Consider the following 13,038-nt stretch of genomic DNA (forward strand, 5'->3'; position numbering starts at 1 on the left):
ACAATCATGAAGGACTAATGGGAAAACATGAAACTAATTTCTTGTATAATTTTCCAAATTTTAGATTCGGAGCACATGTATTTCAAATGAGCAAAGTGTAGCCAGCTGAAAAGATTCCAATGATTCGCATGTTCCTATAATATAGCCCTTCATTAAACAACCCATCCACAAGTGAAAAAAAATCCACGCTTCCTTTTCAGCAAGCAATACATATAATATACTCAATGTTCTCAGCTAACTAGGAAAGATTTACATTTCCATTCTGCTAGGTTAGTAGGTGTTTTTTGTTCCACAGAAAATAACTTTTCTTATTTAAGCTTTTCCTCTATGTGACAAATATTATAGTCTGAGCAAGGAGGGGAAATAAAGCAAAGGAAATAAATGAAAAAAGAAATATGTTTCCACACATTAGGAGATTGTGATCCATTCAGATTAGCCCTAAAACATACACACTGTTTTATGAATTCTATAATTGCAAAAATCACTTCAAAACTTTTAGTGTAAGTACATAGGATATAGAATAGTTTTTAAGATTTGCTATAGTGAAGGCAGGTGGACTTTTCCTTAAATCACATTACAGAAATCCATCTATCCATCCTTTACCTTCCTCCGTTCGTGCTCCTTCTCTTGTAGTTTGTGGATCATGTCATTGGCAGCTTGCACTGAAATAACAAATTGCAGTAATCAGTCTGCTGTTTTAAATCACAGAGAACCTTGCCCAAAAGAGACTTAAGAGACACAAGGTCGCTGTGTGCCAAATATTGTATCCCACTGTGTCATTTACCTCCGAGAAAACAAAGAAACCCCAACTGATTTAATCCATACCTACATAAAATGTGCTATACTGCCAACTGCATGTAGGCATATCACAGATATCAACCCTTGCGTGTTCTAGAAGATGAAATTAGAAAGGCAGCCAAGTCTTCATGTGCCCATATTCCTTAACGTTGCAGACAAGCTCGTGCTTGTTACTCAGCGCGTCACAAGAAAAAACTTATAAGTCAATATACAGAAACAGATGACCAAGCACTGTGTTTAAGTTCTTCATTTTATTTTCCTCACCAAATGTAAGAATTAGTAAAACAATCTGCACCGAGAACATCTCTATGCTGGACCCAGCCTCTTCTACTGAGACTGTGTCTAGGAAAACAGTGGAAATAAGGACTGTAACTCCTATGTAGATTTCTCCCCCACTAAAATGGTAAAATAATTAATGCCAAATTAAATTAACTAATTCCTCAAAAGCAGTCATCTTCCTCACTAACACAGCCTAGTATTGAAAAATACGTTACTCGTTTATCATCAACTTAAAGACATATTAGCTGCTGACTTCTCACTCTAGGAGGAAGGCTCCTGCTCTCCTAGGACTTGCAGTAACAGAGCAGATTTACTGCCCTTGTAGCTGATGTTAACTGGAGAGCCACAGAATGGAGCATCACTTGTGGAAATGGCTGAGACACTCAGGCCCACTGCAATAAAGCAGCAAGTGATAGTGGTGAGAGACTCCCTGCTGCCCATTCAATCTGCCCTGACATCTGTTTACTGCTTGCTGGGGGCTTACACCTGGGATGCTGTGAAGAGGTTAGCAAGGTTCATCTTCTGCCAGGATGATGTAGATGTCAGTGATACTGCAGAAGTGACTTCAGAAGCACCAAGCATGACAACAGGACTCTGGAAACAGTGGTACAGGGGTTTTGGTAGCATTCTCCTAAACTTTCTGGTGACAGGGATTCAAAACAGACCCTGTGGGCTTACTAAAGAGGGAGCACCTTGAAGAAAAAGCTCTCAAGACTGTTTCAGGGGATATCAACAAGCTGAAATGCCAGTACACCTGCAAGTAGTGTGAGGAACAAATAGAAGCAGTCTGAAGTCTATGTGCAGAGATACCACCTCACTGGGATCACAGAGGCATGTGACTCACACAAGGAATGGATGAAGAACAGGAGTGGAAGGGAAGCTGCCCATTAAGTGAACGAGCAGCTGGTACACATGGAACTCTGTCCCACATTAGGTCAGGAGTAAGCCAAGAGCTTCATTTTCAAGGATTGTCTACTTCAGGTTCAGGAAAGGTCCAACCCAATGAACAGGAAATCAAGCAAAGGTGGCAGGACACTTGCACAGATGAACAAGGAGCTCCTTACCTGAATTTAGATATAAAAAAGATGTGATAGGAGGTGGAAGCAGGGGCAGGTGGCCAAAGAAGAGTATATGGTTGCTGCCTGATCTTCTAGGGACATGGCTAGGAAAGCCAAGGCTGACCTGGAGTCAAATCTGCTGAGGGATATGAAGGCAAAAAGAAAGCATACTCAAAGGAAAAACAGAAAAATGAAGACCAGGGAAAATGCAAGTCCTCTGCTGAATGAGTGAAAGGCCAAGGTACTCAATGCTTCCTTTGCCTTAGTTTTTACTGGTGACTAAGGCCTTCAAGCATCCCAGGTGCCCTAAAACCAGAGGGAAAGTCTGAAGCAATGAAGACTTATCCTCATTGAAGAAGGACCAGGTTAAACAAACTGGAACTAAGTCCAATAGGACATGGCAGGTTGTTGTGTAAAAGAGTGCTGAGAGCTGGCTGATGACACTGTGAGGCCACTATCTCTGAAAGGTCACTTCAACTGGGAGAGATTCCTGAGGACTAGACGAGAGATGTGGAGAACTACTGGCCAAGTAGCCTCACTTCAGTCCTAGGGAAGGTGATGGAGAAAATCCTCCTGAAAGCATTTCCAAATAATAGAAAGGACAAAAAGGTGACAGGCAATAGTCAGCATGGATTTACAAAAGAGAAGTCACACTTAATCAACCAGACCTTTTACAAACTTTTACAATGCAACAACTGGCTTGTTAGGTGAGGGGTGAGAGAGAGTTGTTGTTTATCTTAACATCAACAATGCCTTTAACAGTATCTCCAACATCCTCATCACCAAGTTCACAAAGTATGGATTAGGTAAACAGACAGTGAGGTGGTTCAAATACTGGCTGAATGGGCAAGGCTAGAGCTGTGATCAGCAGCACAACATTGGATTGGAGGCAAGTCTCTAGTGGAATACCCCTGGGATCAATAATGTGGCCAGTACTGCTTAGCAATATCCATCAGCAAGCTAGATGATGGAGCAGAGTGCAGACTCAGCAGGTTTGTGTGTGATACAGAACTGGGAGGAATAGCTGACAGCCAATTTGGTTGTGCTTCCATTCAGAGGGACCTCAACAGGATGGAAGATTTGACTGGGGGGAATCTCAAAGTTCAAAAAGGTGAAAATGACAAGTTTTATCCTTAATCTGGGATAGAATAACACCAGGCATGTCTGTCTCTCACTGGTGAGACAACGCTGGTGGCATTCTCCACTTCAGAGCCCCCCAGTGTAAGAAAGACACAGACTTACTGGAGCAAGCCCAGCAAGGGGCTGGAGAGTTCCTCATGAGGACAGGCTGAGAAAGCTGGGACTGTTCATTCTCAAGAAGAGAAGGCTCAGAAAGGATCTCGGCAACACGAATAAATATATGATGGAAGGGAATGAAGGTGAGGGAGCAACATTCTTTCCTATAAAAACACATGAGATTCCCCATTTTTTCCGAGAGGGGGTTTAAACACTGGAACAGCTTAACAGCTTGCCCAGAGAGGCTGTGGAGTCTCCTAGTGTAGATATATGCAAAACTCAACTGGACACAGCCCTGGGCAACCTACAGTAGCTGACCCTGCTTGAGCAGGCACAACATGCCACACAAAATGCAAAAGCCACAACAACATGAATTTCAGCTGCATGAATTTGTCACTTAAAGCTTCAAAGCCATATTTCCTTAGAATGTCTTTGAGAAACTATCTTGGTGAATGAGCTAGAAAACAGATGCTGAAAAATTACTGAAACAAATTATAAACTTTCTTTTAAAAATGTAAGTAATACAAGGTATATTAAAATGTAAAAATATATTAAGATTAAAATATAAAATTATAACTATGAAAGTAGGGTTAGCATATAAGAATTATTACTACTACTCTATTTGAAACTAAAGATAAGAGCAACAACATATTTCACATCTACCCATCTGATTTTGTTTTGTTTTAAATTAAGTAAGTAAAGTAAAATTAAGTAAAGTAAAATTAAGTAAATTAAGCAAGTTTTGTTTTAAATTAAATAGGAGGGGTGGTCAGTATTCTGTTTTCCCATGGAAAAATTAAGAAACTTGAAGGTCACACCACAGTGTGCTTGCAACAAATCAGAAAGCTGGAATGTTGTCTATGGATTTAGCCAACAGGAGCAAACACCGCCCTGCTTTTACATTTGACCAGAAATAGCTTCTAGCAAGTCAGCCAAAAGCTTTAATGTAATCTTAGTTGGCTGGACCAATATATTTTTTTGTTTCATTTTTTTCCTATCGTTGCCCTTTTAAAATTTCAGAAAAATGAGAACAAAGCACATAAGTGCAAGAAGATTTACCTGAAGGTGGTAATTTTCCCCCCAAATTATATTTTGAATCCAAACTATTTATACCATCCCTCAAAATGATGCAACAAAGCCAGTAAGAAGTAACTTGCTTACATCTCTGGAATACTTCATTGAGATTGTCATGCATTGACTGCTCGCACTTAGGAAGGATGCTTTCATTTGTTTCAAAGATGGTTTTCTTTAGGCTTTCAAGTACTCGTAGCTCTCGGAGGCCACGTTTCTCCTGCCAGAAGAATTGAAAGAGACTGAGTGGCAAACGAGAAATTCCACTTCCCATAACAAAACACTTTCTCAGCTTTACTTATTATTTTTAAATTATATCTTTAAATATTCATTTATTTTTAAATTAATAGCTTTATCTCAAAAGCTCCTACCATTGCACATGAAAGCGTTATTCTGCTTGTTTGGTGCCATTGATAAAATCAGTTTTATGTAAGTAAGCAACACTCCGTTCTTCACACTACATGAAATACAGGAATACTCTGACTGGTACTTCTGGTCCTTATGGGAAAAGTTGGTATTTACAAATAAAAGGCATTGTGTGGAAAAATTCACTGTTTTGCTTTGATAATTTATAGCATATTAAAACCAACACAGATAAGAGCTTGAAAACACTGGATATCTGTAACTCACTTGTTACAGAAAAATAACACAGCAGTGATTTTGCTGTGATTTCTTGATATCTGATGTTCTAAATTCAGTACATGATAATGTCACCATAATGTCAAGTTGAATTGCTTTTACTGAAACAAACCAGTGGAGGCTAAAAGATAACGTAACTCAGTAGCTCATGATTAGCTGGAAGAACAAGCTCTTACTTTACCATTTACACTTTGAAAATCTCATTTATTGAAGCCAGAGCACAACTTCCACTTTGAATTTCACCAGTACTTTCCACGAGGCAAAGGAAAAGATTCTGGATCTGCTGGAGCTTGCCCTTACCCAACCTTTTCCTCTCTTCAGAGCTGTTAGGTGAGTTGCACAGAAGCATGCCTGCACTATAAGCTGCTGATCATAACAGGGCTCTTAACAACCAAAAAAATACTGCAGCACATGAGGTGAAGAACTGGATCACTGTGCTGATTTTAAAACTTCAGAAACAGAAATACAAACAAAGTAGGTCAGTTAATCTGCCTCCAGGCTTCCTGAATGCAAATCTCCACTCCTTACATACTGGATGCTAATCATTGCAATGAAAAGCACGTGTTCAATTAGAATAAAAAAAAATCTGACTTGTCATAGTTATTAACAAGGGTAATTTTTAGAAGAAATTCTAGGCTGAAAAAATGTCGATAATCCTCTGCTTTGCTATTTTGCCCCAAAAGTATACATCAGAAATTAAATGTCAAGCAAAGATTGAAGAATATATGACATTTGTGTAAGAAATAAGTGTAGTGAGATAAATGAATGAATTTAGTTGCAATTCTGTAACTGGGTTTAAAAATTTCCTTCCTATGAGAAGCCACATAAAACTATTTACAACATCCTATGATCTGTTTGTGAAAGTCAAAGAAAAATCATTTTGTGAGCTTGAAATCTACACAATAAAGATCTGAAGAAAGTTTAATTCACATACTTATTTTACTAAACCAGTACAGATAGAAATAAGATCTGGCTGAAATACCAGCAACAATCTAGGAAGAAAAAAAATAAAAATTTGTGTCTTTTTTTTCTTTATAAATCAGTCCTGCAGACAAGAATCCTGAAATATAGCTCTATTTTCTGGACTACTGATAAGATTTTAAATCTCACATTCTTTAAGAGTACTCTTACTCTTTGTAAGAGTTATTCACACTTACAAACATCCTTTCGTGACACGAGAACCTGCTTTTCTAAGGTTTTGCTGCCACCTTGTGGAAGCTGTATTACACATCCAAAACAAAGACGAACATAAAAGCACCCTTTAGTCCTTCAGTATTTCAGATTTGCAGACAATCAGATAGCACTCATTCATTTTTTTAATGATCTTCTCAACTGGTGTAAGGTGGTGTTGCTCTTCTCTTCCAGGAATACTATTTTATCCCATGGCATAAAAATGAAAACAAAATTAATTTCCAACTGACCTAGCTGACTCCATCGGAAGCACAAAACCTGCTTCTTCATCAGATGTAAGCCTATACCTGCCAGCAACAACTGAATTTTAGGTTCAAACTTTAGAGACTCCTCTAAAGTATTAGAACTACATCATTCTCCTACACATATATTCATAGAATCATTTGAGTTGGAAGGAACCTTTAACGGTCACCTCGTCCAACTCCCCTGTGATGAACAGGAACATCTACGGTTACATCAGGTTCCTCAGAGCCCTGTCCAGCCTGACCTTGAGCATCTCCAGGGACAGGGCTTCCACCACCTCTCTGGGCAACCTGCTAGTCTTTAGGAAGAAATAATATTAAGTCTCCTTCAAAACTTTTTAAGCAGCAACCCAAATGACTGTCTTGCCTACAGAGGATGCAAACATATACTCCAGGAGCACTAATTATTTTGGGCAATAAATGCACATTAAATCTTTCTGAAGCGAATTATATATGTATGACAACTTGTAAAAAGATGTTACAACTCTGTGACTCCTTAAGGGTAGGTACCATGATACAAATACTTACTTCAAATTCTTTAACAAAGTAACGTATTTCTCCTTGAATTACAGGTCTGTGATCCAGGAGTCTTGAATAGATTTCCCCAACATCTGGAAAATTAATGAAAGTCAGTTTTGATCTCACACTCCAAATTTGGCTATGCAACATGAGGCAGTACATCACACTTAACTGCAAGAGGTACTCCTGTTTATCAAACACACACAAAATCAAAAGAACAGCAGAAGGATACTTGTTGGCCATTGTACTTCTGCAGCAAACCTTAGACTCCAATAAAACACAGCGAATCACTATTGCAGGTGCCAGACACCCTGCTGTGAAGGTGCTTCTTGGCCCCTGTGTTTGAGTCCTCCTCAGCACACAGCTTCCATACCTAGCTGCTAACAGCCACAAACACTTGATGAAGAGGAAAGCTGATGTCTGCGGTTCAGCAGAGATTCACAGCTTAAGGCTGGGAGTCTCCTGCAGCGAGAGGCAAACGGAAAGCTCACCGCAAAACAGAACTGCGATTTCTTCCTCCTCATTTCTTCAGGGCTGAAAACTTGAAACTCAGTTCGTATTTACAACACATACGTATGGAAAATAAGATTGGTTCACCAATAAAATAAAGCCCACTTCACTGAAAGGCACTTCAGTGAGATGGCCAACAAAGGCCATTTAACGAAGACTCGCACCCCACCGCACCCACACCATTTGCTCCAGAAGTCCTACCTCCGAACAACGATTATTTCAAGCCTGGGGCATTCCGGACGATAAAGCAAAAACACTACAAACGCTTCCGAGCGCCATCCTAACACCGCTCCTCCCGCCCAACTGCTAACGCCCATACATCCCCGCTGCTCGCTTACCCTTGATGATGGGCTGAAGCAAGGTGCCCGCTGCCGGCACCTCCCGCTTCCTGTCGCCGCTCAGCGACAAAGACAGAGGCAAGGGCAACTGCAGGGCAGAGCCGCTCCGGCCCGGGGACGCGGGGCCTGCCCCACTCATGGCGCCCGGCCCGCCCCGGCGCGCCCGTGACGTCATCACCGTGCGACGCCATCACCGTGCGACTGCGGCCGTTCCTATGGCAACCGCGGTGCGGCCTGCTCCAGGCACGGCCCTCAGGGATTGGGAGAAATCCACGGGCGTTTATTGAAGCCGGCAGAATATTTCCAGTACACTTCCCCTCCCTCCTTTACGATGATGATTTTTATTGTTTTCTTCAAGTGTGCTGTCTAATCTCAATAAATTTTAAAATAACACGATCCTTGTTTCTTACACACCCCCTTCTATCTGCAGCACTTACCCCAGTGAAGATGTAATCCTATCCTGCACAGCTTTTACAGGTAGCAGCAATAGTCTGAGGTGGGGAACACCAACACTCTTTCAATTACTAAATTGAATCCCATCATTGAAGTTCAGAAACTGCTTGCTGAAAAAAAGCATTTTTTTAGATTTGGCTTTATATGTAATCTTCTAAGCCCATCCTTGATCACGAGTGAATCCGTTTTTTCTTAATCATTCTCAAAAATCAGTCACAACCTGGGTAAAATCTGTTCAAATAATAACACCGTTGTTACATGGGGAAGTGTTGAATACTTCAGCTCAATTTACCACTACGTTTAACATAAATATGTAAAATATAGTTTTTAATGCATTCACTGTTTCATAGTCTGTAAGTAAAACACATTAATTAGTCAATGACTGACAGGGATAAGTATCACTGCAAAATTCCTACCATTTTTGTTTCCCCCCCCCCCCAAAGTAACCATCCCTTGCTAACCTGTAGACTAGTATTAATATTTTTTTTCTGCTTGGATCCAAAGCACCTCAGTACTTGACAGTCACCAACAAACGACATTAGTGCTTGTACGGGAACTGCTGAATCACAGCCTGAACCTCTGAACCTCTATCCAGTAGGGAGAGCAAACCAGGCATATAACATCAAGGCACTCACTAAACTGATGTCTGCCTACAGGACACCTCAAGTCATCGAGAGTGACCAAGGGACTCATTTTACTGGTGCAACGATACAGCGCTGGGCAGAAGAAAATAACATCGAATGGCGATTCTGCCTGCCATCTAATGCAACAGGGGCAGGCCTCATTGAACGTTATAATGGTATTCTTAAGGCTGCCCTGAAGACAGACTCCCAGTCCCTGTAGGGGTGGACAAAAAGACTGTATGAAACCTTGCAGACCTGAATGAAAGACCTCGAGACGGCAGACCCAGTGCCCTGAGAATGTTGCAGATGACATGGGCCACCCCGCTTAGGATCCAAATTACGGGCACTGATCATCAGGTAAGACCCCAGATTGTTAACGAAAATAATCTTCTGCTCCCTGCCCCTGAGAATTTAGATCCGGGTACCCATAGAATAAAATGGCCCTGGAAGGTGCAGGTAGGACCCAAGTGGTGTGGCCTACTTGCACCTTGGGGGAGACTATTGGAGGTGGGAGGATCAGTAGTCCCTCCAGTAATAGGTACATGGCCTGCTGATATTGTGGTCAACACTCTGATTTTCATTGCTAAAGGGACCCCCATCATGTCCCTGTGGCAGATCAGGACACCTCCTTTGGTGCCTGATATTGTTATGCAGCCGCAGATATCCGGCCAAAAGGTGTGGTACAGGCGGCCAGGACGTGCCCCAGTACAGGCGGAAGTGTTGACCCAGGATAGAAATACGGCCTGTATCTTGCCCTGCAGAGCAGACCTTCCCCTCCTGCTACCTCTGAAACATCTGTATTAGTCCCCATGAGTCTGTGAGCCTTCAGGATCACCGGAAGGAATGAAATTCCATCAAGGCATTGCAGTGTTGCTGTCAGATCACATGCAACACCTGGTGATGGTCTACACAGGACTGATGGAGCAGAGGACGGACCTGCATCTCACGACCACACGCCTTCAGTAACATCATCGAGCACTGGCCCATAAAAGAACATCAACGTTCATCGATCATCACTCGTCTTGAATTGTACCAACATGCATAATGACAAAAATTGTATAAGTATCATGATGTATTGGATCTCTGTATTAGAGAAAGCCTACCTTTAGTCAACTCGATCATTGGTTCAGGCTGTGAAGGGGTGGAGTGTATGGGAACTGCTGAACCACAGCCTAAACCTCTGATTGACCACCTGAGGCGAGCAATGAGTCAGCCACAGGAGCACAGGTGAAGCTAATTCACCTGTGCTGCCAGAAGGGGTGGAGCCAGGCTGCACCTCTCCTAGACCCCATTTAAGAGCTATTAATGGGGAAGGATCTCTTCTGGAGATTCCTCCTCTTGAAGTCTTCTCAGTGAGCCCAGGATAAGGGTAAGCTTTCCATCCATTCATTTTTAGTGTGATAACTTGTCTAGCCTAACATTCCTGTATATTTCTTAATTATTACATCTGTATATTCATCAATTATACAGTGCTTATGTTTTAATTACATCTATAGAATATTCCTGCTGGCTTAATGATCACTAACAATTAGGAGTAGAATTGTTTGGAGATTTATTTTATTGCTGTCCAGGTGAGCTGCAGTGCTCCCCAAGCACTAGTCTATCCTTCAGACAAGATGTTTCCCCCTCTGAGCCATATGTTCCAGCCATCTCTTTTATTTACTAAGAAAGAAATCCTGTAGTCTACAGGATTTATAACTACTGCACTTCTAGGAAAGACTTTTTCCTTCCTATCACAAACAATGTCAGTTCTCAAATTTGGGGACTGCAAGAAGAGTAAGTCCCGTGAAAGATAAATGCCTTGTTTTCTAGGACTACTATCCTGAAACCATTTCTCTTCTTCATTTGAATACTCTTTCTTGTTGTTACTATCATAGGAAACGCATTATTTCCTGCATTTATGCCTGTTGTCTTTTTTCTTATTGATCTCACCGTGCTGTCAAGCTTATTCTCAAAGCATATTTAGAAAAAAAACAACTAAGGAGGACTTAAAAGAGGTGATGACTATAAAAAGACAATACTTGTGGAGCTCCTAACCTGTCAGTTTGCAGGCAGTAGCCATCAAGTCATAAAAATATGGAAATATCTATGGCTCGGAGCATGAAAATCAACATATGTAGTCATCATGGGGTTTTTTTTTTGGAGGATAGGCTAAACAAACTCTGTCACTTCTGCCTTGCACTGGAACCCGCTTTCTCTTTTAGGGATCACTCTGCCGTTTCCTATTAGCGTTAGCAGCGCTCCGAATTGCAAAACCTTCAGATTAACGTGCCGAATCCTGTCATTTTTCCCACAGGCTGTCTGGCAATGATAATCCACTAAAGGATTGTTTCATCCGAGTGGCGGTGTCCAAGTCAAACGCTGGCAACAGGCAGGGGAACCCAAACCTGTTGAGGCAGACTTCTGCCGCCATGTGAGGAATCGGAGCGACAGGCTGCAGGGGCGGGAGGCAAGGGACACGCTGTGCCCACGCAGGGCGAGTCCATGGGCTGTGCCCGTGATGGAAGACCGCGACTGCCATCGTGATAGCTGGAAGTTTGTGGGCCACGATGCCGATCCTGGTCAGAGCGGGCCTGGGGCTGCGCTTGTTGGAGCAGTGCCTTGTCAGATTAGCCATACGGCTGCTGTGTGCGATTCTCAACCTGGACAGACAGGCCTGCCAGGCAGAAACTGCTCAGGCAGATGATGCTGGGGAGGACAAAAATTATCCACTGCAAGACTAAGAAGACAGATGACACCCAGCAGGAATGGCGAGCCAAATCTGCAGAATCCACAATACAGCTGGCTAGCCCTAGGCTACCTGCCTCTTTGAAGTGGAAGAGACATCACCGATGAGCTGTCAAATTAGATCACCAGCCTGGAAACGCTGAAAGAGATTTAGTTCTTCCAGCAGAGAAGGGGAAGTGTAATAGATGAAAATCTTCCTAAAGGGGCCAAGGTAATGTGGGAGGGGAAGGGGGAATCCTGAACATGCAACAACAATGAAAAATTACTAGCCTCTCTCCTGCATGTATTGGAAAGATGAAGTTAGCTGCGTTACATGGCAGCAGGAATCACTGCAGTCACTACCAGCACGGGAAATAAGGGCGATGCCTGCAGGAATGTGCACATAGCAGCAACAAGTAAGTGTTGCTATAAAATCAAATTCCTTCCCAGATCAGTGATGTCTTTATATGTCACCCCAGAGCTGGGATCTAGAGTAGTATAAATCTAATATTCAAAACGTGCCACAGAGGGATGCAAAGACCCCAATCTAACACTAAAAGCTCAGTGCAGCAGAGGCACATGATGGCAACTCCCCCCTGCTTTCTTCTCCAATAGCACTTGCTAGTATTGGTGCACAGAAGATGCAAGGAATGCTGTTCAGTTTTGATGGATCAAAACCAAAAATTAAGATTGCCAAGTGCACAAGCATATATTCAGGTGCATGGTGAATGTGACACCTGACCCTTTCATTAGGGTAGGGATGGCAACAGCATGATCTAATTGTACATTCAAGGAAGAAATACTGCTCTTGGTGAGGGGGAAATATTAAATGTAGTAATCCATTAAACCATCCATCACTGCAAATACACTTTGAATTTAAAAGACCATGAAACACACTAAAGATTAAAAGTAATGATAAAACTGAAAACAAAAAGGAAAAAAAAATTAAGCCTACAAATCCCTCCTCCTAATTTCAACTCCAGCAAAACAACAAGAAAATTCCTTAATAGGTGTAAACATACAACTTTAAAATCAATATACGTTCATATTAAGGCAAACTTATTTGGAGAAAAATTACGATAACCTATTCCCTGCTTGAGCATTCATGTAGCAGACAAACCACAAATCAACTGCAGAGATTCAAACACAAGATGCTAACAGATCAGAGAATATTATCCAAACTAGACCTCTGGATACAAGAGCTTACATAGGATTTTTTAGTATATAACAATTTGGATAGGTGTATCTCTTCCTTCATTGTTATTTCTCTCAACTAATCCCTTTCTAAGTACCTTGCCCTACTCTTCTGCAAAGCCACAGCATCAAGGAACAGAGTTCTGGTTATCTATTGCATTTTAACCAAGAGGAGATTAAA

General features: G+C 41.7%; 1 protein-coding gene across 1 annotated transcript in view; it reads right to left on the bottom strand.

Moving 5' to 3' along the window:
• BLOC1S5 (biogenesis of lysosomal organelles complex 1 subunit 5) overlaps positions 1-8,071 on the bottom strand; it is a 13,527-nt gene extending 5,456 nt beyond the window's left edge. Inside the window, exons 1-4 of the mRNA XM_048939673.1 lie at positions 7,882-8,071; positions 7,043-7,125; positions 4,533-4,662; positions 604-662 (exon numbers count right to left, since the gene is read on the bottom strand). Of these exons, the coding sequence (XP_048795630.1) occupies positions 604-662; positions 4,533-4,662; positions 7,043-7,125; positions 7,882-8,056 (447 nt within the window). The 5' untranslated portion in view covers positions 8,057-8,071. The remainder of the gene's footprint in view (positions 1-603; positions 663-4,532; positions 4,663-7,042; positions 7,126-7,881) is intronic.
• Positions 8,072-13,038: the final 4,967 nt, after the last annotated feature.

Source organism: Lagopus muta, chromosome 3 (genome assembly GCF_023343835.1).
Source record: "Lagopus muta isolate bLagMut1 chromosome 3, bLagMut1 primary, whole genome shotgun sequence".
Lineage (NCBI taxonomy): Eukaryota > Metazoa > Chordata > Aves > Galliformes > Phasianidae > Lagopus > Lagopus muta.